A 23,354-nucleotide genomic window follows, 5' to 3' on the forward strand; every position below is an offset into this window, starting at 1 on the left:
TTGGACCTACGCATTATGTATGTGGTACAAACCGGGATCCCAAATGATGATGATATTAATTTCAAGTACTATTAAGTATAAGTTTTCAAATTCACGATGCATTGCCTACATTCATATGTGCTTGAATTATATGATGATATGATATAATGTCATGTGATATTATGATATGAATATGATGCCCTTGTATGTCTTATGCTTGTGATTTATTTGTTTTATGATATGATATTCATGCTTCTATGAAATGATATGTGAATAAGAAATATGCATGATATGTTTGAATAGAATGATATGTTATGTTATGATTAGTTGAGACGATGATATGTTGATCCATTCTTGATATACGATGATTCTCGATTTTAGTGAGTAGGAAAGGAACTTACTGAGCCATGAGTGCTCATAGCTTACTTTCCTTGTACCGCAGATAAAAGAGAAAGCTGGATGAACAACAGAGCAGCAGGAGGAGCAGATAGTGATGTGTGTGGTGGTGGCTCGGCTAGGACGATTCGGACAAATTAATATTTTTAGTTATAAGTTCAATATATGCACATTTGAACAAATCAGAATATATGATATTATGCTTAATAAATTAAATTCTTTAAAGTTTTTATTCTTCCGCTGTTATAGTAAAACATGTACGTAAGTAGGATAAGAACGTAGCGCCCGCCCTTAGGTAAGAAGGGTGAGCGTTACAGGACCAACGTCGATGACCCCTTCCCTGGCTCAGCACTAATGCTCTCTGTGTTATAAGATAGTGCGGAGTCTTCATCTAATCAATAGTAGAGTTACGTTCCTAACAAACCATCTTCTCAGATTTTAGACAGGATCAGGATCTACAGATAATGTTAAATATTTGTATTTTAATACCTAAACCTCTTATTTCTTACAAATACTGATATAACCATATATAATTGGGCACACAAACCAAAGTTAAACATACTGAAGATCCATGAATATCGATCAGTTATATCTCGATGACCATTCCTACCATGTGCCTAAAGACACCTCCTCTTTGCAGCCTCTATTGAGAGTGGATATTCTCTCACGAGCAAAACTGAGGTGATAAATGAATGAAAGTTTATCACTTGAGATCGAGGGATTGAAATTCAGGGTTGATGGGGTATAAATCCCGCATCCCATATAATTCACCCCTACGCCCCCCCTTCAACTTACCTCCTCAATTATCGTGATTTATCTTATCCGTGTTGATCCTAGGATGAGTTGGTGGGGATGCTGGGACAAGCGCTTCACCTTTTTTATTTTTTGCCACTTATGTGAGATTGGATATAATTAGGTAGCCTTAATCGATGTTTAGGTAAATTGGTCTTTTCCAAATAATTGTAGGAAATAAAGCTTCTCTTTTTCAATCATGGACCGATCATTTTCAAGCCAGACAGATTGCTAATTATCCTATAGACATTGTCTTTATTATTGCTTACTCGGGCAAGCATGCACCGTCGTCTCAGTTCCACCATTATCATTGTCATCCTCAAATCGTATTCATCTAGGTCATTTAGAAATTAGAATAGAATGTATAAATTTTGTTAGACTCGTAAGTGCTTCACCCAATTCATTCAATTTGGATTCCTTCATATTGCTAAAGAAGAGCAAACTATAAAAGAACGGATGAACCAACCAACAGTCATTTAGTCCAATAGTAAACTCTAAACTAAATTCGCTAAGCATATAATAATAATAATAATAATAATAATAATAATAATAATAGTAGGAGTGATTTAACTTAGGTTAAAATGAAAAAGGCTCTTTTTTTTCTAAATAATCAAATGGGCTTTCATCTTTATTATTTTTTTATCAATAATGTGTTTGTAAAATGACATAGCTGTCCTTAAGTACACTATTCATAAGGACTAAATCTGAGGTAGATGGGGGCGGTAGCCCTCTCAAGACATTATTATCTATTGTCACACGTATTAAAATTTTAAACCAACACTACAAGAATTTTTGCATTCAACAACACCCAATAGACAACGCTTTTTAATAAAAACGTTGTCGTTCTTTGTTTTACAACGCTTTTAGTGAAAAGCGTTGTCTATGGTATTTACTTTTTACTAAAGACAACGGTTTTTAATGAAGTGTTGTCTTTAGTGTTGTTGTTTATGGTCAAAGACAACATTTTTTTAAAAAACGTTTTTTAAAGTGTTGTGTATGTTTCCCCTAAACTCACTTAAAATAAATTTGCAGCCCTCGCTTTGCTAAACTCTAAACCCTCAACGCGCGCGCGCCTTCTCCTCACCACTCCTCTCCACGAGTTCTCCTCTCCACTCCTCTCCACGAGTGCCTTCTCCTCTCCTTCTCCTCTCCACGAGTGCCTTCTTCTCTCCTTCTCCTCTCCACGAGCGCCTTCTCCTCTCCACTCCTCTCCACGAGCGCCTTCTCCTCTCCACGAGCGCCTTCTCCTCTCCTTGCCGCGTGATCTCCTCTGAACCCTAATCTCGACCCAAACTCCTCACGCAAAACTCCTCACGCCGGCCCAACTCCTCCAAGTCGAGATCCCTAATCTCGCATTTCCCCATCTCCTCAATCAAAGTCAGCTTACCCTTCCTAATCTTCTCACGGCTCCTCAACTCCTCTGAACCCTTCGATCTTAGTTCCTTCCTCGCAGAGCAGATTCGAGAGTAGGAGGAACGGAAGAAAGAAAGGTAAAATTTCTTCCATCCCTCTAGAATAAGATTTTGTTTATTTTTGATTATTTTCCGAACTAGCCATTTTGCCGGATTCATACTGCATCAATTTTCCCCCTCCCCTGATTCCTATGATCTGTTTCTCCATTGACTGATGCTTTAATTTCTAATTCAGTACCCACCTCTGCATGGGATATATATATATATATATATATATAAAACTAGAGTGTCATTGAGCTTTCAGTAAGATCGCAGATTGTAACGTTGTTGGTCTGTATTCAGAAAGTTATATGCATTAACTTTTCTGTCCGTGATATTCTTCAGGTTTGCTAACAGTATGCGAAGTGCTTGCTTATCAGAGCATGTGTTGATCTTTTTTAGCAGAGCATTTTTATGTTTACCTGGTAAAAAGGTGAAGCAGCATCACATGAATGAAGGCACAGTCCTAGACTTGATTTTGAAACCTGTGCATGACACTTCACTGGTTTTGCAGTTATATATATGTAGCTGGAGCAAGAGGGGGAATTAGTTCAAGCCATTTTTTTCCCCCTGGAAGGAGAGCCCGGGTGATGCATTAAAGCAGATCAAAAGTTCGTCCGAGTTAATTTTATTACTCTTACTCACTTGCAAAAGGTCCACTGAAAACTTTAGCTTAGATGCCAGATACAAGCTGAACGGTGAGTGTTTTTGTTACTTTCTGAGAATTGTCTGTATCTTATCTCGAAAGCAGGGGCTGCTGAACACTACTTTCTACCACCATTTCCAAAGAACATTAAGCATCGTGGCCTTGATGATTCAAGCTGCAAATCAATTTTTAAGTTTAATTATGAAGATCTCATCGTAATCGGCTTCTTTGGATCTTAATATTCTCGTTCAGCCCATCAAGTGTACACATCCTATGTTTCAATTTGTACACATTATGATTTCATTGACTCATGCCCATCAAGTGTTTGATTAAATGTCTCTTCCATTATATAGATTTTAGTTGATACATTTTCTTTAGTTTAATTCCATGTAATGCTTGTTAGTTTAGTGATTTATGTTCCTATGATGTTTGTTCTTTATTTGAAACTTAGTTTACTTATAAAAGTACATCATATAGGACCATCCAGAATTGAATTAGTGGAGATTTTTCTAAATATTTGTATCAAGGGTCTACACTCTAGTACCATAAGAGCTAATGGACTACTTGATACCGGTAAAATAATTATGGATTTTGTTTCCATAGTTAATATGCGGTTAAATATACTTAGTGATGTTAAATGCAGCATTTTTTTTATCAATTAATATTGAGAGTGAAATTTTAACACGGATTTCTCTGATTGCTATTGCAAATGCATAACATCCATTTTTAACTTATAAAATTTTAAAGGAAATTTGTTTGATTATACATAATTGAATGAAAGTCCTATGCTTCTTTGGTAGTATGTATTGAAGTTGGTTAGCTGTATGATATTAGAGAAAAGGCATTTTTAATCCACGATATAATTCTATGATTATTTATACCTCTGGCCTGTTCATCAAGTCCTTGAGAATCTCAGGTGTTCTGATATCACTAGCAATTAATACATAAATATTTTCATTAATTAGAATATCTTTTAAGGTAGATGCAGATTAGATGAGCCGATTTAATCGATATCGGTTGATAAGTAATGGTTCTATTTTTTTAGGATGAAATCCGATGGGATTAGATATTGGTAGCCTAGCCAGGTGAAGATCTGATGATTGTTGAATCAAATTTTTGTAGCAAATTAAAATTGCAATTAAGGTTAATTAATCTATATCAATGCAATTTTGGTTGCTGCATTGGAATCAATGCAATTTTGGCCCTTCATACATTGGATCGTAATCGGTATAATCCTATGTATTTGCCTAGTTAATTTCCATTGGAATCTTAGTGTTATTGAACCTTACAAGGATGCTATTTACCTGCTGGATTCCCTAAGTTGCCGCATTCGCGATGATGATTCAAAATACGTAATGGAAATGTGAGTTCAGATTTCTTTTAGTAAATATTTATTATAATAAAAATCTTATTTAACAAATATTCTTAACGTATGAAGGGCCTTAAAATTGTTTAATTCAACCAAGGGAAGGAAAGGTAGGAAAAATGTTAAGTGGGAAGTAGTTAAGGTATGTGTACTTTTGTTTAACATATATTGTAATGTGTATAATTTTCATTAACAATTTGACTCTAATTACTATATATAGGCTCCTCAATCTCCTCTCCTGCGAAACAATGTGGTTTTTTTGTGATGCGATTTATGAGAGAAATTATTGAAGAAGTTGAGACTATTGAGAGAGATTCGCTGCAATCAATAGTAACATTATTTAGCTTATCTCAAATTATTTGACATAAACTATTTAAAATTGCAAAGTGATCAGTGTTGATTATTTTTTCCATTAACATAAATTGTGTATGCTCACAGTTCACAAAAATAGGGTACTCTCGTGAACAAATTGATGAGGTTCGGTCCGAGTTGGCGGAGTGCATACAAGATCATATTTATGAATAGGTATGGAATGATAGTTGCCATAATTCTATTTAGATTTAAGTTCATGGAATGGTGGTTTTTTTTGGTAATGGAATCATAGTTAATGCCAATTTTTTTGATGTAGTGCATAGTTACCAGATCGACCTTGAGTAGTTGACCCCAAAGAAAAGTTGTCACTGAAGTTTAAAAACTTGTGAAAATTTTTAGTGAATGATGATGTTTTGTGAATGATGATGTTTTGGAAAAATTGTCACTTAGGTGAAAGGATGTTTTCTGGATTAATATGCAAGCACAAAGCACTGTATTATATGTTATTCTGTAAAGTTCTGTCAGTGTAAATTATCTAGTTTCTTTATCTAGCTTTTGTTCCACTATTGGGTTTGTTTTTCTAATAATTACTCGTGCAGCAAAATACTGAGCAAGAAGCTGTAGATCTTATAATCAGGTAAAGTAGAAAAAGTTAACTACTTCATTATGCTTTCATCTTAGTATTTGTATATTTGATTTGTCTTCTTTGAACCAGCTTCAAGTCAAAAAGCCAGATCCTCTAGATAGCTGTTAAAAATAAGGTATTATTTGGTTTGTCAGTGATCTTAATATTTGGTAATATTTGGTCTTTGATGCTCACGACAGAGTTCCAACGCTGCATGATTACCTTGTTCAAGCAGATTGCTCGCTGCCTCAGTAGCTCGCATTTTCAGGTTTGTTTCATCATTGATATTCCTTCTTTTTAGTGTTCTATATTAAAAGGAGATACTAACTGTCGATGAGATTGTTATCCTCTTGCTTGAACATGAACCAAAGTATATAAATTTGACCTTTTGATCTGAAAGTATAAAAAAAAGTTAATTGGATACTAGTTTTTTATTTTTTTTTTGCAGTTGCATTTGTTGTATTTTCATATGTTTCTCAGTGAACTTCTAAACAATTCTTTTTTCATTAATTTATTAAGGCTTATTATAAGTTTCAGTTTGATGGTGCAAATTGTTTTCTTTTGTAATCCATCTGTTTCTTCTTTGGTTTAGGAAAGTTGAAGTGAATCCCTTGATAGCTGTTTCATAGGTTTGTTCCATTATTTTCCAGTACGTACTGGAATCACTATCAATAGCCCTCAAGGACTGTTTACAACCTTGCAATCAAATTAATTGGACTTATAATCTAATGTATGGTCATCTGGAGCATGAATATTGGAGGATTCATGAATGACTCTTCGGATGATGAATGTATGTCATTTAATATTGGTTCATGTATTTATTTAGATACATCTTGAGTATTCCTATAAATACCCTATGTATTTAACAATTCAAAGATGAAGAAAATCAAAGTAGTTGAACACTAACACTTGGACGCCAACATTTTGAGTTGGCGCCTAGATTTGACCATCTAATAGACACGGCTAAAGGATCAACTTCTATGAACACCCTTAATAACTTATACAGATATTTGTGAACAATTAGGTTGGTGGCTATCATTTATCCTCCCTTTTTGTTGTTTTTTCCATGTACCCAATGCAGCTTTCATTTCAAAGGTTCCAAGCTGATGAACAAGGATGGGTGGACACAATCAAGTCAGTGCGATTTGGAGGAGCTGTCAGGATTAGTACCATGGATTGGCTTGGGCAATCTCAATATTTGCGTCAAACTGTCTTCTGGCCTTCCCTATCATCTGCAGTATCTGAGGTATACTATGCACATTTACCGTGAATTTTCCTTATTGAGCTTCGGCTAGTGACGGTTACGAATGTATTTTATTTCAAGAACCGTATAAGCAAGTGTTCGTGCATCTAGTTTTATAACAATGCACTTCGTATCTTTGATCTAAAAAGCTTCTGAAACAAGTCATCTTCTCCAAGCATGCCCTGGTCAACATGCTAGTCACCTACTGGAGTCATTTCCTCGATGGCACGGATGAATACCTGAAATCCATCCTCTACTCCACCATTCTTTGCCACTCCTCAAGCCGAAACAACTGCAAAGGTAGAGTCAACATCAAGTATTACATTGTGCCTGGCTACAAGAAGACCGGGGCCGCAAAATCCAATAAAGACAGGTCAAACATCAATATATAAACACACTTACGGTATGAAGTGCATAATAAGTGTAGAATACAGATTACAGAACTCTTTGCATAGCACATAAACTAGCATCATTATAGGGGATCCCTTAGAAAAATATTAATGGTAGGAACTTGTTTCATGATGTTCTTAATATTTATTTTTGCTACCAATGTTTGGATTTCTTAACCAGTTCCTTAGTTAACTTTCTCTATTATTGAAACAAAGTTGAGTTATGGAATTCTTACATGAAATAAAAAATATCAAACTTGGCAGTATGTAATGAAGTTATGCTCAATAAAAGAATTAGTTTATATTGGTTTGGTAAATCATGTTAAAATTTTTAAAGAAGTCATCCCTTAATGTAGTTACTTGTGATTTTTCTTGTTGATAGATGTAATTTATATTTTTAGCCCATTGTACATCCAGTCAAAATGTCTCAAAATCTCAAAATCGTTCAATCATATCATTTTGCTACATTTTAGACAAAATAATAATGTGTGATGTCATTCTCTATCTCTCCCTCTCTGGCTTTGGAATGTTTATGATTTAGCTAATAAACCGTTAGACTATGGTTTTTCCTTGATGCTCACAGATTGCAACAGCATGTGCTCTCACAGCCTTTAAGTTGCGTCATCCAATAAAGATGTACCTTGATCGTAGCACGGATATGGTAATGGTAGGAGGAAGGCATCCAATGAAAATAACCTATTCTGTGGGTTTTAAATCCGATGGAAAGATTACGGCCTTGTACTTGAATTTGTTGGTAAATGCAGGCATATCAGAGGATTATAGTCCACTTATTTCACATGCCATTATAACTTGTCTAAAAAAATACAACTGGGGTGCTCTCGCTTTTGATATTAAACTATGCAAGACGAATCTTACAAGTAAATCATCGATGCGAGCACCAGGGCAGGTACAGGGATCTTACATTGCTGAAGCTATTATTGAGCGTGTAGCATCTTTCCTGTCCTTGGATGTCGATGTTGTGAGAAAAAGAAATTTGCATACATATGAAAGCCTGAAGTTTTTTTATGGAAGTAGCAGTGGAGAAGCTCCGGAATATACTTTACCTGCTATAGTTGATGAGTTGTTTACATCTGCAAGCTACTTCAATCGTCTTGAAATGGTATTGCATTTCAATAGTTGCAACAAATGGAAAAAACGAGGGATTTCTTGGGTACCAATTGTATATGAAGTGGAACCAATGCCAACACCAGGGAAAGTATCCATTCTAAATGATGGTTCAATTGTTGTTGAAGTCGGAGGAATTGAAATAGGCCAGGGACTGTGGACAAAGGTGAAGCAAATGGCTGCATTCGGTCTTGAACAGCTATGGGATGAAGAGAAAAAATATCTTTTGGATAGGGTTAGAATCATTCAAGCAGATACTCTGAGTTTGGTTCAGGGAGGTTTAACTGCTGGAAGCACCAAATCTGAAGCAAGCTGCGAAGCAGTTCGTCTAGCATGCTCTATTCTAGTCAGCAGATTAAAGCCTCTTAAGCAAAGTTTGGAAGAGCAAATGGGATCAATTTCATGGGACACCCTTATTACCCAGGTGTGTAATTACGTCATTAATCAAATGTACTACTGTTTATTTATTGGCAAGAAGCTAAGCTTATTTCTGTAGTCTGTATGTGTTAGCTAGCTTATGCAAGTGAAGGACAGGATAGCTTATATGCATTCACTTTTAGGGATTTCCTGGGCTTTTTTATATTTTGGAAATCAAAGCAGTTACTTCCTTTCATCCATTATGAACTAGTTACCTTACAATATACAGGCAAATTTGCAATATGTGAACTTATCAGCGAGTACATTTTGGGTTGCTGACGATACTTCATCATATCTAAATTATGGGGCTGCTATAAGCGAGGTAACCTCCTTTGTAGATCATTCATATGATTGGCTTGTAATCACATTGCTAGTCTGTTTTCTTGATTTTGAAAATTGTGTGCATTCTAGGTAGAAATTGATGTTCTCACTGGAGCTACTACGATATTGAGAGCAGACCTTACATATGACTGCGGACAGAGCTTGAGTCCTGCCGTGGATCTAGGACAGGTTTTTTTTTTCATCTGTCCTATTGATTTTATAATCCTAAATCACAATCAGCCGTATGTTCATATACTTATATCTGAGTGTTTCTGCAGGTTGAAGGGTCTTTTGTTCAAGGAATTGGATTTTTTGTCCTATTGATTTTGTTCAATATATAAAGAAAACTTGTCAGTTACGATATAAACACACTTACGGTATGAATTACATGTATATATAACATTGACATATTATTTAGTACGAGATTTACATGTATGAAAGTTTTCATACAAAATTTCTTGATTGCCTACAACCCCAGGTGTGCTGATGACAAGTTGAAGAAGATGGCTCTAAGAGTGATAGCTGAAAGCCTTTCAGAAGAAGAGATTGCTGGACTTAAAGAAGCAATTCCATGCGATGGACACCAACAACAGTGGTTAGTCAATGATGAGGTTTTGTAAAACTTGTGTGTTTGAAAAATTATTGTCATGAAGTTAAGGATAACTTGTATGATACAAATTTAATTTGTGGATCAATATGTATACATTTTGTTTGTATAATATAAAGTTTTATTTATTTGTTAAATAGTCTTATTATAAAAATGATTGTGGTTGTGGATATTCAATTATATGTAAATTTTGAGTATTTTTTATAATTTTTGCTATTTAATTAAGCAAAACACTATTTTTTATAAATTTAAAAAGACAACGTTTTTAAGTAATAAAAGACAACGCTTAAAAAACAATGTCTTTGAGACCAACCACAACGCTTTTAAAGCGTTGTCTTTGATATGTGTATTTTTACAACAGCATCTTTAACAACGCTTTTTAAGAACGAAAAGACAACGCTTAAAAAGCGTTGTCTTTGTGACCAACCACAACGCTTTTAAAGCGTTGTCTTTGATATGACTTTCTACAACACCATCTACAACATCACTTTTTAAGTACATACGACAACGCCAAAAAAGCGTTGTTGTTTAGCTTTTTTCTTGTAGTGCAATTGTCAAATGTATAAACTTGTAAAAGCTGTTGACCCTAGAAGCTACGATTTTGTATAATTACTACAGTAGTTAGCAGTTACAATTTTATAATTACAAAGTGAATATTATTGAACAAGATAAGTATATATTGTAATAACTATGAAACTATAATTGTTATAACTATGATAGTATTTATGAAACTATAACTACTATAATTACAGTAGCAACTACAAAATCATAATTATTATAATGTTATAGTAGTTATGGTTTTATAGTTGCTACAATACAGATTTATCATGTTCATATAATTGCGGATCAATTTAGGATTTAATACGTATGATAAAAAAATAATAATATTGAATAACATACTTATATTATTTTATAAGAAAATTAGTAGGATGCAGTGCACTTCTGATAAAAAATTAAAATAGAGACGCTATAGCAAAAAACAAAGAAAAAGGGGCACTCTAGGTTTTTGCCTATTTAACTTTATTATAGTCGTTCTTTCATCTTAATTAGGCAAGCAAATGCAGGTAGCATTTGTTCTTCAAGCCTCATAAAGGCAGTAGGGGACACCCTCATGCTGCACCCACAACTTCCCATTTAACAACTTCACCCCCAACATTAATGCCTCAAAATTTAGGTTGATATGTATCTATTCAATTATACACAATTGAGAGTTTTGGGGACTACCTAATAATACAATCGATCGATCTATAAAATAACGCAACTCCACACAATTGAAATTTTAGGGGACTACCAAATAAATCTCCACAAATATAACTAAACTACTTAATAGTACAATCGATCGATCTATAAAATAACGCATGTGGGGAGATCGAAGAGGCTTGCGAATTCATAGTAGAGCCACTCTAGTAGCGGTTGTAAAGGAGTTAATGTAGTTCGCTTTCGGTCCGAGCTAATTTCGACACAAACTTACTTATGCTTTACTATCAAACTCATCACAATGCCCACCACCTGGGTTTCTGAGTAATTCACGAACTCTGAATTTCACCCAATTTGCTCACAATAAATAGCTTGCATGGAACATACAATTCCATTCACTTCAACTAATCTGATGGAAGTAGTTGGCGCCATGAAACTCGACCAAGCCTTTCGTTTTTCCTTCTTCAGGCTCAGCCTCTTCGCCCTGCTCGCCTCTCCTGCTGCAGCACAACTCTCTCCGGGTTTCTACTCTTTCTCATGCCCGAATGCAGAGCTGCTCGTGAGGGGTGCCGTTCGGTCGGCTTCCGCGATGGACTCCACGGTTCCGGCGAAACTCCTTCGGCTGCTCTTCCATGATTGCCTAGTCGAGGTTGGTCGTCCAATTGTTATTGTCGATGCCATGAATAGTCGTGACTCGTGGCTTTGTAGGGGTGCGATGGGTCAGTGTTGGTGCAAGGGAACGGAGCGGAGAGTAGCGATCCCGCGAATAAGTCGCTAGACGGGTTCTATGTAGTCGAGTCCGCTAAGAGACTGTTAGAGATATGGTGCCCGGGGACCGTCTCTTGTGCTGATATCCTTGTCCTCGCTGCGAGAGATGCCGTGGAACTGGTATTTTTTTTCGATATCGAGTTCAAATTTCAAAAAATAAATAAATAAAAAAAAAATTATATAATTATTTGAAAATTTTATAGTCGGGAGGCCCTTCCGTAGAGGTTCCGTTAGGGAGAAGAGATGGCATTGTTTCATCGGCTTCGGATGTGAGACCAAACATGGTGGATACGGTCTTTTCCCTCGACCAAATGATGCAACGCTTCGCCGCGAAGGGATTGTCGATCGATGACCTTGTCGTTCTTTCCGGTAATTTTTTTAACCCTACTCTCTAATTACCAACACAATCTAAGTTCCTTTTTTTTTTTTTTTTTTATTTATCAAAATCTAGATCGCATGACTTAGGATTTTGCTTAATGTTCACTTCGAGTGATTGTCGATTGATGACCTTGTCATCCCTTCGGCGAACTTTTACAATCATCGTAATATCTTATTAATTATAACACTTTCAAATTTAAAAACTCACATAATTAATCTTAGCTTTTACTGGACTAATTTTAGAGACTTCTTAAATTCGAAGTACACACTCAAAAATCGACCAATAAATATTCGTTCCATTTAAAATTCCTCGTCCTCTAAATGCTTTACCATTGCACCTAGGATTGTTGATAAATAACATCGCTAATAATTCACATAACTTTCCTCCTTGTGTGTGAGGTGCCCACACAATCGGTTCCTCGCACTGCCGAACATTCGGCGACAGGTTCCAGCAAGCCTCGAACGGAAGCCTGGTGCCCGCCGACAACTCCTTGGACAGCAACTATGCCATGGAGCTCGCCAACAAGTGTTTTGCCGGTGCAAGCGACAGCACTAGCGTCGCCAACGACCCAGTGACTCCCTCGACGTTCGATAACCAATACTATGCCAATCTGCTGGCCAACAAGGGCCTCCTCCACTCGGACTCAATTTTAGTCACTGATCCAAGGACAAAGAGTAGGGTTCAGGCCTTCGCACAGAGCCCGGAGAAGTTCTTTGCGAGCTGGGCCGACTCGTTCGTGAAGCTCTCGACGGTCGGCGTCAAGACTGGGGATCAAGGCCAGATCAAGGTCTCATGCACAAATATGTGATATAAGTAGTATTGTCTCGAGCAAAGTTGATGTAAGTGTTTGATATACCTTCTTATCGTTTAAAGGGGCAAAGCCTCCTCCCGAGTATGTAATATATCATAAAATATTTAAAAGAGTAATTAAAATTGAGCAAAAATTAAAAAGACGTCTCTTTTTATTTGAATTGTGAAAAAAATGGGGTTTCATTTATTTTTCGAAATTGTTTTTATTTTTATGATGTTACAGTACCACGATCTGGAGTTGTTAGATAATTGTAACATAACATAATACCAATTAGTCTTTAATACGGAATGTTAATGAACCAACTCAAAACTAAAATGGAAGTCAAAATAAAAATAAGGCGGTAGTCTAGGCGTCATTCTTATTAGAGCTTAGTTTCTCACTCGACGTTATAGTTTTCGGTACAAGGATAATTAACCTAAGAGTCGGTCATACTTAAAGAATCAAGTGCTCCACTTGTGAGAAATCAACTGACACAAGGGCCAGTCAAAATTATGATCCTTATAATTTATCCGGCCAACCCAAAGGCGAGACTTCGCTCCCAAATATTACTTACCAGATCTTCAGCATGAGCTTATACCAGTATATTGTCGATAGGACATATTGTTGGTCGGGCTTATGAGATTCAACTCCCCTTTCAAAGGGTACAATATATAAGGTTATTCTCATTACAAAGCCGGTAGGACATAGAGACGATCGGGATGCCTCGTTCATCCAAGTATCCCGTCGTGCTATATTCCAAGAGAACGCTCAAGACAAAATGCATAAGGGTATTCTCATTACAAAGTCGGTCGGACATAGAGACAATCAGGATACCCCGTTCATCCAAGTATTCGGTCGAGCTATATTCTTTGAGACAACATTGTTAGGGAATCTCAACATATTGTCAAAATAACAATTATCTGTCGGTCCCTTGGATACCAACAAGAGGGGGGTGAACTACCCTATATAAAAATTGAACACCTTTCTCCATTTTTACAGTTTGATTAAAATTAACACTTACATAAAAGGAATTAACAAACTAATTAAAAGAGAGAGACACAAAATGATTATTTGGTTTGCAATAAGGGGATTTCAAATCCAAGACGTTGAAGGTTCACTATTCAATCTCCTTCAAGCGGAGAAGTCTCTTATAGCAGTTAAAACACTTAGTTACAAAGTTAAACAAGAAAAGAATTGTTTACATGTATTGTTTTAGCTATTGAGATCAGAGCTATATTTGTAGATCTAATCGGGGCACCTGGAAGGGTTCCAGGCGCTTGGAGGTGGATAAAGTTTTATCCCCGTCGCAACGGATCGTGGCAACTGTCATTTCAATAAACTTTTTGGTTCGGGCGCTTGGAAGGGTTCCGGGCTCCCGGACTGTGTTGATATGACTCCCCCTAGGTGAGGTGCCTTGAGGTGCCCAGAGGATCCGAGCGCCTAGACCCCCTGGGCGAGGCGCCCTAGGGCCCCGGGCAGTCAATTCGCTTGGGTGATTTTGACCATCCAGAATAGAGCTCACCCGAACCGATTTTTCGGCCTTCTCGAGCAACCTTCCACTCATGTTTCTCGTCCCTCGGAATCGTCGTGTGTTTCCTTCTCGTCTGCTAGCGTACTCTTCCGCAGCGCCTCGTCCTTTGGAGGCACCAAGCCCGTCGGCTCTCTCCCATGTCATCCTTCTCGCTAGCTGCGTCTTTCGCTCGACTTCTTATGCTCCTAAATTTCTACACACTTAGACACAAGGTATCAAAAAATAACATGACCTAACTCTAACTTAATTGATTATGATCCATCAAAACTACCACGGGGCCTAAATCGTAAATTTTTTTTGAAGATGTAATAGAGCAAGTATTTTTATTAAAAAAATATTTTCCAAAAATTGAAAGAAAATAGAATTTTTAATATTTAAAATATAATTTTTGTAAAAAAAATCATAGAAAAATACTATAACGGTCAAAATATAAAAAAAAAAATCTTTGATCGATAACATGATAAGAGTTCACAGAAAAATAAAGTTTGTAAAAAAACTTTGAGAATTATTTTTAAATAAAAATATATAAATTTTATTAAAAAATTCATAAAATATAATTTAACGGTCATAAAAATTTGAAATATTTTCATATAGATAAGTGATGAAATTCTCTTTCTCCAAAAAATTAAATTCTAATTAATTTCTAACAAAAAATGATGTGAAATAATTTATTTGGTAATCATAAGAAAACAATAAGATTAAATTAATTAAAAGTATGACAAGCATAAAAATTTAATTTAAGCATGATTTGGAGCTCAATATAGGTTCTTACCTGACGGATTGATCAAAAATTTTTTGGGAAAATATTTATGTGACAATTTTCTAATTTTTCCCTTTTGATATCTAAGGTGCCAATTGATTCCTTGAAAATTTCTAAAATTTGAAAGAGTAACATTTGTACATGCAAAATTTTTCAAGTTTTGTATTTATTTTTTTAAATTTTCATTTTCTATCTTTAGTTTGTCGAAATCTTTCAATCAACAAGATGTTGCTAGGGTTCCTTTTAAATCATTATTTTCTTTTAATAATTTTTTATTCTCAATTTCTAATTTACATGAAGTTTTAGATAGGATTTTTATAAATTTGAATAACTTATCAGGCGATAGAGATCGTACCTGACTTACCTTGTCAATCTCAATATCCGAGACTCCCCTTGTAGAGTTGCTCTCTTCTGACGTTGCTCTCCCTTCATCGATACTCTGAATACTCATTGCAGAAGAGCTTGCTTCATCTTCTTCTTCGTGACTTTCCATCAGCGTAAGTCCAACATAGGCTTCAATTTCTGATTCTAATGATGTTTTATCCGATGTTGCTTCTAGGTTCTTGTGCCTTTTCTAGGCTGGTCTTTTGTCCTTGCTCTGTAGTTTTGGGAAGTTGTCTTTCACGTGCCCTTCTTCATTACAGTAGTAGCATCTTACTCTTCGTTTCCTTCTTTTTGCCCTACACTTGATTAAACTTATTAGTTTTAAATAATTTTTTAAATTTCCTTACCATGAACGTCATTTTTGTCATCATCAAGGGATGTTTCAGACTCTTGTTTGTCAGTTATTACCTTAAGGGCAATGTCTTGCGTTGTTTTCGTTCTTAGATCTGCATATCTTGACTCATAAATTTCAAAAGTTGAAAAAAGTTCTTCTAAACTACTTACCTCTAAGTCCCTAGAGATGAAGTAAGCATCTACTAGAGTTGACCATTCAGGAGTCTTAGGAAATACGTTAAATGCATACTTTAATAAATCTCGGTTGGTTACATTTTCTCCGAGATTCGTGAGTCTGGTGATGAGCTCCTTGATTCTTGAGTGGAAGTGTGCGATGGTTTCTCCTTCTTCCTATCGGAGGTTGTAGATATGGTTTCGGAGCAAGTCCCATCTCGCGAGTTTGGCTTCGGGCATACCTTCGTGTAGCTCCAGGAATTTCTCCCAAAGTTTCTTTGTTGATTCATAGGCACCGATTATGTTGACTTCTTGTGGAGGTAGCACACTCAGTAGATGGAATTTGACTCGTCCATTTGCTACGAAGTATGCTTGCTCTTTCTTGGTCAATTGACATTCTTCTTTGCCCTTTAGTGCTACAAAACCATATTTTAATATTAGTAATAACTCAAAGTCCATTTTGAAGAATACCTCCATCTTTATTTTCCAAAACGTGAACTCCCCCTCGAACTTAGGCGGGTAGATGCTTGGTTCGACCATCTCTCGTGCTTTGGTCGTGGTTAGTCCTTTTGACGTAGACCTCGCTCTGATACCACTTGTCGGTCCCTTAGAGGCCAGCAAAAGGGGTGAATTGCCCTGCACAAAAACTGAACACCTTTCTCGATCTTTACAGCTTGATTAAAACTAACACTTGCATAAAAGGAATTAACAAACTAATTAAAAGAGAGAGGCACGAAAGGATTACTTGATTTACAATCAAAGGATTGCTAATCCAAGACGTTAAAGACTCACTATTCAATCTACTTCAGGCAGAGAAGTCTCTTACAGCAGTTGAAGCACTCAATTACAAAGCTAAACAAGAAAAGAATTATTTTCAAGTGTTATTTTTAGCTACTGGATTAGGGCTGTATTTATACCCCTAATCGGGGAGCCTGGAAGGGTTCCAGGTGCTTGGAGGTGGATAAAGTTTTATTCTCATTATAACGGATCGTGATAACTGGCATTTCGATAAACTTTCTGGTCCGAGCACCTGGAAGAGTTCCAAGCACCCGGACCGTGTTGACACAGCTCCCCCTGGGTGAGGCACCTTGGGGGCGCCTAGGGGATACAGATTGTCTGGGTACCTGGACTTGGTCCAGGCTCCCTAGACAGTCAACTTTTTGTTGACTATCTAGTTTCTCCTCGATCCAGATCTGTTCGCTTGGTTGATTTCGATCATCCGGAATAAGGAACACCCGAACCTATTTTTCGACCTTCTCGAGTAACCTTCTACTCCATTTTCTCGTCCCTCGGAACCTTCATGCGTTTCCTTCTTATCCGCCAGCGTACTCTTCCACAGCGCCTCGTCCCTCGGACACACCAAGCTCGTCGGCTATCTCCCATGCCGTCCTTCTCACTAGCTGAGTATTTCACTCGACTTGTTGTCCTCCGATCCTAAGTTCTTGCACACTTAGATATAAGGCATCAAAAGACAACATGACCTAACTCTGACTTCGTTGATCACATCTAAAGTACCATGAGGTACTTACATTATCTGTCAGAGAATATTCTTTCGTTATAACATATGCATTTAATGAAATCTTCTTACGAAGGTGACTGTATAAATTCTATCATTATTACGGAGCTTACACGAGATTGTTCATATATGTATAGCGAAAGATTTCTCGGAGGATAACTGTATAAATTCCAGATTGTATGTCTTCCATTATTCGAAATCTTCAGACACTAAATATTCTCTCACTACAACAAAAATATTAAAAGACAACGGTTAAAAACCGTTGTCATAGGCCCTTTAAACCCGTTGTAACTGACACTGTTGTTAAATGTGCAGTAAAAGACAACGGTTTGAAACCGTTGTCTTTGACCACATTAGACAACAGTCATGCAACGGATTTAAAGTGTTGTCTTTTAATACCAAAGACAACATTTCTGCAACAGTATAAAACCGTTGTAATTGCCAGTTTTGCAAAAATTTGATCGCAGATATGCTTTTGACAACAAATACACTGTTGTCTTTCTTCAAAATTTAGTTTAAAATCATTGTCTTTGAATACTTTTCACAATGGTTAAAAAATCGTTGTCTATGTTGATTAGAAAATGCATCACGAATAGATAAAACATTATAATTCTTTTGCACACAAACTGGTACAACATATATACATTCACAAAAACTGTTTTCAACATATATACATTCAGTTGTCTTTTATACATCTTGTCTCAATCAAAAACTGGTACAACATATATGTACATTCACTTAAATTTATAAACTTCTACAATTACTACAAGCTATCCAAACATGACCACAAGTAGTTTATCAGACCATAACCACAAAAGATAAGACCATAAAATTAAGTTTATCAGACCACAACAATCTTCACGTACTGGTCCGTTTTCTGCATACAGAATTTCATAGACTTAGCTTGCAAGCCCAGCTTTCTCCCTTTTCTGAAAATAAAATATAATTAAAGCCATAGAAAAAAGTATAAACATGCATGTATAAGCTGATAATCATTGCAAACTGATAATTGAAACGAATAAATCTAATAAACCACTACAAACTAAATTGATAATTAAAACAAACAAGCTCCAAAAGTAGAGAACTTATCAACATGTATAAATAATTATAAACTTCTTGCAGCTTTGCATCTTTTGTACAGTAGAAACCAAATTGTGAAGTACGTACATAAATCTGGACCTTCTGAAATGTTTAAGTAAAAGAATGGCCAAATAAGCACGAGAAACGTTGCCGCTTCACATTTTCATGAGTAGTCAAGCAAGTGAGCATGAAAAAAGTTGATGAATATATAAACTTGACATTATATCTTAAACCATGTATTATGTGAAAGCAGCTAGATCGAATAGCTAACAGCAGCAAGAAGGAATCATAGAGGAAGTCATGTACCTTATGTCTCAACATTACAGCAGCAACACTCTAGTAAGATCTCAAAGCTTGAGGATGTGCAGTTTGCATAAAAACCACAAAGCAGTATACTGAGCAACTACCTTTTTCATCAGTATTTAAGTCGCATGTATCCTTTCTGAACATTACTTTAAGTTTCTGTATGCGTTCAACATTTGAAGAATTTTTTTCAATCAATATATAAGAATTGGCAACCACTGTTATAGCCTTGCATATAGAAAAATGAATAAAGCTCAATGGAGTGAATAGCTTCATGTAGCTGAAACCAAAAAATTGGGACAAGCATAGCTTAATGGAGATGATGTAAGAATTGGCAACAAGTTAATTCCAATAAACTGACCAGTCCTGCCCCAACATGATCACGAATGAAAGTTGCATCGATGTATCGCTCTTCCTCTATAGCTCTCTATGGCAACAAGAGTGCTTAGAATATAAATTAAATACAATAAGTGTATAAGACAAGTTTCATACATTCATAATAGTCAATGCTGCTCCAACAATATCCTTTTTGTAGCACCAGTTATGGCCAACTTCAGCTTTGCAGCTTCTCCATAATCCTCTCTTAAAATAGCCTCATTCAATTGTGACTGAAATAAGGCCATCACATAGCATGAAACTATCAGCAAAACTAAAGCCACAGTAGTATGAACAAAATTGTACACTAGAACATAATAAACTTGACTCTAACAAGAGGAAATCAAGTTTGGTATATTTAGTTAAGCTTCAACTTCTAATTTAGTGGTGTTGTTTAACTTGACTCTAACAAGAGGAAATCAAGTTTGGTATATTTAGTTAAGCTTCAACTTCTAATTTAGTGGTGTTGTTTGTGCTACTCTCTTTGGGCATAACAAGCCAGAGTGACCATGGTCCAAAACTTTGAACAAGACTGATTTTACCAGCTAGTTGATGGCCTATACCATGTGAATCATTTTCATATAACCTTTACAAACCTATAATAAGATCTGAACTAACATTGGCATAAACCAAATTGTGCTAACTATACCAATTTTATGGATCAGTATAACTGTTAGAACCAGCTGATATCATTTCAACTCGTCACAAGTGAAAATATTCGTGACCTATACCATATGTTGCTTTCGTTTTTAAAAATCGTTGTTTTAAAAATGCACATGAATACTCATTTTCATTAGATTAGGAGTCTCCAATACGGAAGCTGAAAAATGCACATATGAAAATATTCACCCTTGTTTTATCTCGTATAACAAACAGTAGAGTAGTCTTACGAGGACAAAACCGTCTCAGCATCACCTGTCATGAGGTAAACGAAAGCAACTAAGCAAAACTCAAATTAAAAGTATATGTAAAAAAGTTATTGTAAGACTCAATTTGTTCAGGGGAATATGGTTTGGTTGAAGCAGCAATTCGCCAGCTCCTACTCTACAAGCAAGTACGTGTTGAATTCAAGAGTAAAGCCAACAAGTAGGAAATTAATGGATAATTATGAAGAATATTTTACCATTTTTTTACTAGCTATTAGCTAGGCCACAATCACTACAGCTGTTCTGGTTATGGAACTTGTTGGCTGATGCCTTCATGTATTCGTCAGTTAAATTTATATCAGAGTTCATAAATTTGAACCATAATGATGAAAAAGATGCACTTAAGGAGACTTAATTTTTTTGAGACTTACTCAAGTGGGGATTTGAAAACAAAGAAGCATGCACCAATTGCCAAGTAGCACAGCAAGGGAACAAGCCCCTTTAAGTAATGTGAAGTTCCATCCTGTAAAAGTACCATTAGTTGAGTCTTGCAGGAAGAATTTTGGTTGAATCCTAGCATTTCAAAATAACTGAAAAACAACAACAGAAGTTAGTGTAACTAACAAGCATACCCCAATGAGTTACCTGTAATGTGAATGCTATTACTAGTATTGCCATGATCAATGAGCCAGTTTCTAACAGATTAAGATCAAGATCCATCTTGATTCCCATTATCCAAGCCACCATAACACATAATGGAACCTTAAAAGGGCAAATTAGTACATTGTAAGCTATTCTTTAACATATACACAACATTTCATTTCAAAGCTACATCAAATTAAATCCTTACAACAAACATGGAGATCTGGGTTGCTGAACCAAGGGAAACACCAAGAGTAATATCCTGTGTGAGTTCAACAAGAAAAAATAATTATCACCATGAGAACAATCGTGTTTGACATTTGTTTTCCTTTATTCTTTGATTTGGGTGGATAAGCTAATTCATACGAGCAATGCAAATGTAAGTAATAGAAATGCATTTAGCAGCATCACAAATATGGAAACAATTTGATATGAAATATTATGTTTTAAGAAATTTATACTGACATATTTGCCTTGTGTTGCTCAACAAGTTATGCACCTTCATGCATCAATATCAGAAACAGTATGATCTCACACATAATGCCCAAATGTTCTTGTGAGTCCAGCTATGTGTATCTATTATGAGAAAATATACAAAGACCAAGTCATTTAAAGTTTAGTGTTCCAAAAGAAATAAACACGTCGAGTTAGTATAATTTAACCGTTAGCAAGCTCATGATAACATGCACATCAACAACAAAAGAGTCATGAATTAGAATTGCGTACAGATTACTAAAACAATTTTATAAGATAAATTGGCTACATATTGTGATTGCTAACATAAAATGCAGATCATTTGTCTGTAAGTGTTGAAGTACCAATCACAACGCAAGCAGCAGGCAATAAGATCCATCGAACCACCAAACACAAGACGGTTAAGTGGACCAAACACAAGACGGTTAAGTGGCTACCCATAAATTGGTTTGATACTCCATGGAGAATGAGCAACAGAAACTAGAAACTGTGATGAAGACGGCGATAACTTCAGTATGTCTTTCATCTGGTAAGAAATTGCAGTCCACACAAAGGATCTGAAACCCTGCCAAAGTATATAAAAATGACGATCGAAATTATGTCTTTTATAGAGAAACAAGATCAATGAAAACTACCAAAAAGGCAGGTACAAGAATGAATCGACAAAGAAGCCCTACTCTACAAGGTCGGAAATAAGAGCCAAAGGAAGGGAACCTGAGTGAAGTAGACCAAAGTGATGAGCCAAAGGAAGAAAGCTCCGAAGGAGGCCCGCATCCGCGTCGCCCAGGAAATCCACATCTCGATCTGCCGTACGGTGCTCAACTAACGCAGCCCTGAAAACTGGGGGGCGAACAAATCAAGAATGCACTCGACGGCGAGATGACCGGAAATATTTGCTCCGGAGATTTGGTTTTCCCCTTGGGGATTGGCTTCGGTTCGTCCCCTCTTCGTCCCCCTCACCCAAACTCCTCCACAATGATGACGAGTTCATGTTCGGAGATCTCAACGACAACATCCTCATCAAGAAGCAGGTAAGATGAAACCCTAATGAGTAAGCAGAGGAAAGAGGTGAAGGGAGACATTAACCTGATGACACTTCCACCGGACAAAAGAGAGAGCATCGACCATGCCCTAGATGCAGTCAAGCTAGCAAACAAGGTTCGGCGAGTTCTCGTCATTGGCGCATGTTCCGGTGAACAAACTCATCACCTTCCTCCACCTCCTCTCCACTTAAAAATTTGTGGAGAGGGGTTCGCCGGAGAGGGGTTGAATGAAGATGCTTAGGTTTTCGGTAGCAGGAGCGTGAAGAGATCGTATGGAGAGAGGGAAATAAAAATGAATAAGAGGGGTTCAGGAAGGCTAAGGGGGAAAACACGGTGCCAAAAATTTTTCACAGAGAGGGAAAAACACCGAAAGAATAAAGTAAAAGACAACGGTTTACAAAACTGTTGTCGTATCGCCTAAAAAAGTGCTTAAAGACAACGGTTTTAGATAACCGTTGTAAAATGCGTTGTTGATTTAAAAAAATATTGCTCAACGACAACGGTTTTCACAAAACCGTTGTCTTTTGTATTTTATGGGAGCTCAAAGACAACGGTTTTATCTAAAACCGTTGTCTTTTACCAAATTTACAACAGTTTCTTCTAAAACCGTTGTCTTTGTGGTGTTGTCGTTTAACATTTTTGTTGTAGTGTCTGTCACATCATTATTATGGAATTGTGAGAGGTGATATTAAAATGGAGGTTCTCTCCGTTGGTGAGGTATGCTTTACAGATTATTACACAATATTACTCCTAACTAGGCTCACTCAATTTTACTATAGTTCTTCTCCACTTTTCGCAAGGTCTTGTACTGACTTGAGCGTCGGGGTGCATATGCCAGGAACTGTTAGTTAGAGCCCTAGAGTCAATCATTTGATAATTGTTGTATGGACTCGTTGTATCATATTCTTGTATATAAATAAAGATATTTGTTTTTGGTTATTATACTTACTTGTATTGATGCCAAATAACTAAGTATAATAGCGTCCTTGAGTAGAAGGTTCTTACCTATATCAATCGATTGGTTGAATCGATAGTGAGATGATATAGGGAACACTACTCTTAATCATTCC

The 23,354-nt window shown here is 36.3% G+C and overlaps 2 protein-coding genes and 2 long non-coding RNA genes across 5 annotated transcripts; 2 read left to right on the top strand and 2 right to left on the bottom strand.

Annotated features, from left to right (window-relative positions):
• Window positions 1-3,819: 3,819 nt before the first annotated feature.
• Window positions 3,820-9,403, top strand: LOC122054933 (indole-3-acetaldehyde oxidase-like). The gene is made up of 5 exons (XM_042616346.1): window positions 3,820-3,837; window positions 7,783-8,748; window positions 8,971-9,063; window positions 9,153-9,251; window positions 9,341-9,403. The coding sequence occupies exons 1-5, from the start codon at window positions 3,820-3,822 to the stop codon at window positions 9,401-9,403; spliced, it is 1,239 nt and encodes a 412-aa protein (XP_042472280.1).
• A 1,609-nt stretch (window positions 9,404-11,012) lies between these two features.
• Window positions 11,013-12,960, top strand: LOC122056546 (peroxidase 18-like). 2 transcript variants are annotated; one of them, XM_042618544.1, is made up of 5 exons: window positions 11,014-11,190; window positions 11,335-11,515; window positions 11,575-11,754; window positions 11,838-12,003; window positions 12,412-12,960. In XM_042618544.1, exons 1-5 carry the CDS (start codon window positions 11,168-11,170, stop codon window positions 12,819-12,821), a joined length of 960 nt encoding a protein of 319 aa, XP_042474478.1. In that variant the 5' UTR covers window positions 11,014-11,167; the 3' UTR covers window positions 12,822-12,960. The 2 variants fall into 2 exon arrangements, with proteins under 2 accessions (XP_042474477.1, XP_042474478.1); XM_042618543.1 differs by having other exon boundaries at window positions 11,013-11,515.
• A 6,171-nt stretch (window positions 12,961-19,131) lies between these two features.
• Window positions 19,132-20,293, bottom strand: LOC121968354. The gene is made up of 4 exons (XR_006108087.1): window positions 20,109-20,293; window positions 19,377-19,492; window positions 19,246-19,311; window positions 19,132-19,164 (listed from the first exon to the last, which is right to left on the bottom strand). It is a non-coding gene; the product is annotated as an uncharacterized LOC121968354 (long non-coding RNA).
• Window positions 20,294-20,783: 490 nt separating this feature from the next.
• On the bottom strand, window positions 20,784-21,749 carry LOC121968355. Its single transcript, XR_006108088.1, has 4 exons — window positions 21,679-21,749; window positions 21,233-21,343; window positions 20,976-21,029; window positions 20,784-20,887 (listed from the first exon to the last, which is right to left on the bottom strand). It is a non-coding gene; the product is annotated as an uncharacterized LOC121968355 (long non-coding RNA).
• Between the last annotated feature and the right edge of the window lie 1,605 nt (window positions 21,750-23,354).

Source organism: Zingiber officinale, chromosome 3B (assembly GCF_018446385.1).
Source record: "Zingiber officinale cultivar Zhangliang chromosome 3B, Zo_v1.1, whole genome shotgun sequence".
NCBI lineage: Eukaryota > Viridiplantae > Streptophyta > Magnoliopsida > Zingiberales > Zingiberaceae > Zingiber > Zingiber officinale.